This window comes from Cicer arietinum, chromosome 6, assembly GCF_000331145.2.
Source record: "Cicer arietinum cultivar CDC Frontier isolate Library 1 chromosome 6, Cicar.CDCFrontier_v2.0, whole genome shotgun sequence".
Lineage (NCBI taxonomy): Eukaryota > Viridiplantae > Streptophyta > Magnoliopsida > Fabales > Fabaceae > Cicer > Cicer arietinum.
The window spans coordinates 61,293,688-61,301,099 of record NC_021165.2 but is presented as its reverse complement, the minus strand read 5'-3'; the positions used below and the strand labels follow the sequence as shown (position 1 = coordinate 61,301,099).

The 7,412-nt window shown below is 32.8% G+C and overlaps 1 protein-coding gene across 1 annotated transcript; it reads right to left on the bottom strand.

Annotated features, from left to right (window-relative positions):
* Window positions 1-6,324: 6,324 nt before the first annotated feature.
* On the bottom strand, window positions 6,325-7,019 carry LOC101500136 (dirigent protein 2-like). The gene has a single exon (XM_004506221.4). The coding sequence runs from the start codon at window positions 6,990-6,992 to the stop codon at window positions 6,450-6,452; it is 543 nt and encodes a 180-aa protein (XP_004506278.1). The 5' UTR covers window positions 6,993-7,019; the 3' UTR covers window positions 6,325-6,449.
* Window positions 7,020-7,412: the final 393 nt, after the last annotated feature.

Below are 7,412 nucleotides of genomic sequence, written 5' to 3'. Positions count from 1 at the left end.
ACTAAAATCCTCAATTCTGGTAGATCAAACAATTAAATTACATGAACTCAGTTCAGATTACATGGCTTATATAAAACAATTAAACATGTACATTAAGATGCCCTTCTTCTTTTCCTGGTGGGATTCACATTTATTTGTCCATTATTAACGATACGAAACGATGGACTAATCCAAATTCCCTCATCATGATTATCTCTAAGATAAAAACCATCATTAGTTGAATCAATTTCATGTGGTTGTGATGTTGCAAATAAAAGATCATTACCAACATCTTCATCATTATTGTTATCATCACTTATTTTATTGGTCGATAGGACAACATACCATTTATCATCAGCAGGATCAGTGACATAAAACACTTGTTGAGTTTGCGACGCTAAAATAAAAGGCTCGTCTTTGTATCACACCCTATTAAAATCGACAAGCAAGAACCCTGACTCATCAATCCGAACGCCATTATTATTATCGACCCACTTGCAACCAAATATGGGAACACGAAACATTGTGTAGTCTAACTCCCATATGCGCTCGATAACCCCAAAATATGATAGATTTGCATATATTGGGTTTTTGTCTTTTGCACTTGAGACATGCATTGCTTCAGCTACGAGAGTGACTCCGCTATTTTGCATAGTGGTATGATCATCTTGTTCTTTGGTATAAAATGTGTAGCCGTTAATAACATAACTAGTGTAAGAAAAAACATGTAAACTGGGACCATTTGCTAGCCACCTCAATCTCAATGAAATTGATCTGGGTCTATATCAAACTTTGACTTTATGTGATTATTTAACCATGTTATAAAACATCGATTGTACCCTCGAGTTATCCAATTTTGATTCCTATTCATGTTCAAACGAGATAATTGATCCATGTGTATTGTAACATACAGTTGAACCTCATCATCTTTGTGCAGAACATACAATTGTGCCTGCTCCCATTCAGTCCTTGATATAATTAGTAGTCTCCTTCCAATTATCCCTTCTCCTGATATTCTTCCCGAATGACGAGACATGGGAAACCCTATGGATTCAACATTGGACAGATATTCAGTACAAAATTCAGCAGCCTCTTCAACAATGTATCGTTCAGCAATACAACCTTCTGGTCGACTTCTACTTTTTACGTACCCTTTTAATATTTTCATATATCGTTCTATCGGATACATCCATCTCATATAAGCTGGCCCACAAAGTTGTGTCTCCTTAACCAGATGAACAGTAAGGTGAACCATTATATCAAAAAACGATGGTGGGAAATACATTTCAAGCTCACACAAAGTAACAACAATTTCCCTCTGCAATATCGGTAATTTCTGAGGGTCGATCACTTTACTACAAATTTCCCTGAAGAAGAAACATAATCTAGTTAAGGCTAGTCGAACTTTTTCAGGTAAAATGGAACGTATACCTATTGGTAGCAAATGCTCCATTATAATATGACAATCTTTGTGCAGAACATACAATTGTGCCTGCTCCCATTCAGTCCTTGATATAGTCATTATTCTCCTTCCAATTATCCCTTCTCCTGATATTCTTCCCGAATGACGAGACATGGGAAACCCTATGGATTCAACATTGGACAGATATTCAGTACAAAATTCAGTAGCTTCTTCAACAATGTACCGTTCAGTAGGGCTGTTCACGGTTGGTTTTTTTAAAAAACCAAACCATATCCATTTTAAAACCAATATATGGATTTAACAAAATATTGGTAGTGGATAAAAACCAGTTAAAAACCAAATCCAAATATAAAACATAAGTGGTTATCCAACCGGTTTTAAATAAACTGGATTATAACCATATGATTTTAACCGGATATTTAAAATGGATTTGGATCCGGTTTTGGATTTGGGCCTCATAACCGGATTTTTTGCACAGCCCTACCGTTAGCAATACAACCTTTTGGTCGACTTCTACTTTTACGTACCCTTTTAATATTTTCATATATCATTCTATCGGATACATCTATCTCATAAAAGCTGGCCCACAAAGTTGTGTCTCCTTAACCAGATGAACAGTAAGGTGAACCATTATATCAAAAAACGATGGTGGGAAATACATTTCAAGCTCACACAAAGTAACAACAATTTCCCTCTGCAATGTCGGTAATTTTTGAGGGTCGATCACTTTACTACAAATTTCCCTGAAGAAGAAACATAATCTAGTTAAGGCTAGTCGAACTTTTTCAGGTAAAATGGAACGTATACCTATTGGTAGCAAATGCTCCATTATAATATGACAATCATGGGTCTTCAAACCTTTTAACTTGAGGTCTTTCATACAAACCAAATTTTTAATGTTCGAAGAGTATCCTTCTGGAACTTTAACTTCGTGTAGAAATTTACATAAAACAATTTTTTCCTTTCTAGATAGAGTATGAGCGGCTGGAGGTAGATATGTGCGATTTCCTTTCTTTACGGGACCCAATTCATTTCTTATTCCCATATCGACCAAGTCCAATCTTGCATTGATGTCATCTTTAGACTTTCCTGGAACATTGAGTAACGTACCAATAACACTATCAAATACATTTTTTTCAATATGCATCACATCAAGGAAATGTCTTATATACAATGACTTCTAATACGACAATTCAAAGAAAACTGACTTTTTCTTCCACCCAGTTTTGACTAGCTCTCCCGCAAAAGGTTTGCCAAATTTATTGGTCAAACCTTGTACTTTTTAAAGTATTTGAAATTCAGTTGGTGCTAAAGGAGCTTTAGCTTCCTCTGATTTTCCATTGAATGCATTTCTCCACCCACGATACTGATGACTATAAGGTAAAAATCTACGATGCCCAAGAAACACATTCTTCTTACAATGTTTCAACCGCATCCAATTTGTACTCTCTTCACATATAGGACATGCACACTGACCTTTAATGCTATATCCTGATAAATTACCATATGCTGGAAAATCATTAATTGTGCCGAACAACATAGCCCTCAAATTGAAACACTATTTCCTATACCCATCATAAACTTCCACACCTGTCTCCCACATACTTTTTAAATCTTCGATTAGAGGAGTCAAGTATACGTCGATATCATTCCCCGGTTGTTTGGGTCCAGAAATTAACAGAGACAACATCATAAACTTACGCTTCATACATAACCATGGAGGTAAGTTATATATTACCAAAATCACAGGCCACGTGCTATGTGAGATGCTTTGAAGACCATGTGGATTCATTCCATCAGTAGAAAGTGCAAGTCTTAGATTTCTTGACTCTATCCCGAATTCAGGATACTCGTGATCAATTTTTGCCCATTGTGGGGAATCTGCAGGGTGTCGAAACATTCCATCTCTAATTCTTTCATCTGCATGCCATGTCAAGTGTTTTGAATCTTCTTCACTGCGATACATGCGCCTAAATCTTGGTATTATAGGAAAATACCACACGACTTTTGCTGGAGTAGATTCTTTCTTCTTATATCGAGAGACATTGCATTTCGGACACGCCTTAAGTAGTTCATATTCGTTTCGAAATAAAATGCAATCGTTAGGACACGCATGAATCCTTTCGTAACTCATTCCAATAGAACACAAAATCCGTTTAGCCTCGTAGGTTCGACTGGGAAGTTCATTATCATCTGGCAACATATCTTTTATGAGTGTTAATAATTCCGTAAAGCTCAGAGACAATATCATAAACTTACGCTTCATACATAACCATGGAGGTAGGTTATAAATCAACAAAATCACAGGCCACATGTTGTGTGAGATGCTCTGAAGACCATGTGGATTCATTCCATCAGTAGAGTCTTAGATTTCTTGACTCTATCCCGAATTCAGGATACTCGTGATCAATTTTTGCCCATTGTAGGAAATCTGCAGGGTGTCGAAACTTTCCATCCCTAATTCTTTCATCTGCATGCCATGTCAAGTGTTTTAAATATTCTTCATTGCGATACATGCGCCTAAATCTTGGTATTATAGGAAAATACCACACGACTTTTGCTGGAGTAGATTCTTTCTTCTTATATCGATAGACATTGCATTTCGGACACACCTTAAGTAATTCATATTCGTTTCGAAATAAAATGCAATCATTAGGACACGCATATATCCTTTCGTAACTCATGCCAATAGAGGACAAAATCTATTTTGCCTCGTAGGTTCGACTGGGAAGTTCGTTATCATCTGGCAACATATCTTTTAAGAGTGTTAATAATTTTGTGAAGCTTTTATCAGACCATCCATTACTCGCTTTTAAGTTGTACAACTTTAATATCGCCGACAGTCTTGTGAATTTAGTACAACCATTATATAATGGTTTCTCTGCATCACTCAACAAACTCTCAAACATTTTAGGACAATCCCGAAGATCTTCTTCAATTGCTTTTGCAATCTCCTCAACTCGGTCCGGCTCATATGTATCTGTATCGAAGTCGGTTGAAGCATATGTCAAACCATTCTCAAAATTAATGTTTCCTTTTTTTTTCTCACCATGTCTTACCCAACATGTATAGCTTTGATCAATTCCATTCTATACTAAATGTCCTTCCAATTCATCTTCTCTAACGCGTTTTCCAAAACAACATTTTAAACAAGGACAAACGACTTTATTTGGTTCATTTGCATTCTTCACTACAAACTCAACAAACTCCTTCACTCCATTTTCATACTCTTTTGACAATCGATTGGCAGACATCCATTTCCGGTCCATATTATATGACATATATAAATGCAGTTACAAAAATAATAAGCTACTGATAACATCAACCATTATGTAACAATTTATTAGTTTTCGTGACAACAACAAATTAATAAATACCTGAGATAACGTATCCAATTTTTTTTAAAGGACGAGCAATAGATGGCTGCACAATATGTAGAGGAGATGAGGGTTCCCAGAGTAGAGGTGATGAGGGTTCGTAAATTTGTTTTAAATTTTTTTATTTATTTATTTAAAGTAAATGATTTTTATTTAAAGTGAATGAGTGAATGATTTTACAGCCCATTTGTAGAATAAGCGCTCAAATAGGTCCTTGAATTATGTGACCTTTTACAACGCTTGTAACAAAAGCGCTCTAATAGGTCATTTATTTGTTTGAAAGCGCATGTCTTTTACATCGCTTGTAAAAAAAGCGCTGTAATAGGTCATTTAATTATTTGAAAGCGCATGTCTTTTACAACGCTTGTCCAAAAAGCGCTGTAAAATATTATGGGAGGGCACTTCATTATACAGCGCTTGTGTAAAAGCGTTGTAAAAGCTTTGTAAAAATTATGTGCAAACGCTATATGACCCTACAACAAGGCTTGTCAAAAAAGCGCTGTTATATGCTCCGTTATTTTTAAAATATATTTACAATAGCGCTTGTATTTAGTAAGTGCTGTAAAAGACGCGCTATAAAATCCTATTTTTGGCGTAGTGGTAGTTACTTTTTTCTTATATTGATTTACTTCTTTACCCTCAAATAATGTTGTGACAAAAAAGTTAAATGAAAATAAAATTATATTTTTGACAATTATTTCTTTTCTTATATATATATATATATATATATATATATATATTAAATTAAATTAACAATTTATATTCACTTAATAAAAGATTAATTTGAGTAGTATAGTATATATTAGAAGATTTTTTATATTTTTATTTAGAGTTAGTAGGTTACATTATTCTTTGATAAAAAGTTAACAACATATTATAAGATGTTCAAACTTATCAAAACATGATATTTCTTAAAACTTTGATGGTAAAATTCTATTTGAATGGAAAGTCATTAAAAAGTTTGAAAAATTAAATTAAAATTAAATTATATGATATTGAATTATTTGAAGAAAATGAATTATTTTACTAATTTATGCTCATTTTATAAAATATAATTAGTTGTTTATGTTACTTTTTCATTTGTTTAAAAAGTAATTATTGGAATTGTCAAAATATTATTTACGATTTATTATATCACATGATATAGATTTAATGGTCTTTATTTAATTCCCATAAATGATATAGATTTAATGGTCTTTATTTAATTCCCATAAAAATATTTTAAAATTTATTTTATTAGGATTAATTTATTATAATTTTACAACACAAAATATAAAATAAATGATACTTAAATAGTTAAAAGATGCGATTTTTTTATGCTTCCGAGACACTTAAATTCTAAGGGACAACTATGTTCCAATCTAAAATCTAATTCTCAAGTTCATTTTTTTTTTACTTTAATAGTTTTTTTAATATTTTTTCCGAACAAAAAAAAAACAATGGCGATTATTCCTAATTTTTAATTCACATATATTATTATTTTTTCCCAGCTAGTCTTTCCCATCACAATCTCAACTGCACATTAAAAAAATACTAGATAAAATTTCAAATGATGCCTTAATTTATTTTTCATTTATTGATATATATAAGCTTGTCTCATATCATCCATTCATATTCATATTACACATCAACAAGCATTATATATTAACCATATAGTATACATAATTTTCTCAAGGTAGTGCCAAAGTTATAGTCAAGCGAATAATAGAGTGAACATTGGGAGCATCAAAAGATACAGTTTCAAACACAGCAAATCCCCTTGCAAATCGAAACCTTCCTGTTCCACCAACAATAGAGAGCTCTCTTGAATTATCACGTTGACGACTAGTACCTTGAATCTCCAAAGTGCTACCACTATATTGCATATTATTAAAAACAATTGACAATAATATATTCACATTTGCACCATCTAGTGAAGTTACCGTAATTACCCCTTGTGCCCTTCCAATTTGAGTTGAAAATGGACTAGGACTTACCATTACGGGGTCATCAACAACAAATATTGTACCAAATGTGTTGTAAGACCAAACCCTTCCGTTGATACCAATAACGGGTGAAACCGTTGCATTAAGTCCTTTTCCGATGTCTTGTAGGTAAAACACCAAGGTTGTTTGATTTGGTGGAGTTTGACTATTAGCCATGTTGGTGGCTATGATTAAAATCAATATTGTGAAGGACATGATTTTTATTGGTGTTGAAAATTGTTGTGCCATTTTTTTTTTGTTATTGCAAAATGCTAATGATGAGAAATGTTGATGAATTTAGTTTCTAAAGTTCGATGAAATTTATAGAAGTGAGAGGCAGAAATTTTGGGAAAAGTAAGAGTTAACGTGTAAAGATTTTCTTAATGAGAATGATAAAGAAATTTCATTTTCAAATTTGAGTGTCATTTATCATGTGAGTCTATGAGTAGCAACGTGAATGAAATTAGTAACACAAAATGAATTATACCGTTGAAATTACACGTGAAACAATAAAACGGTGATCTTCTTATGTATAAGTGTCTCTCATATATAAATTAAACAAACATATTACAACAATTTTAACAAATTATTCTTATTAAATAACACAAAGTATTAATTGGATAAAAAAATAAAATAATTAATTTTACATTGAGAAGATAAAATGGCATC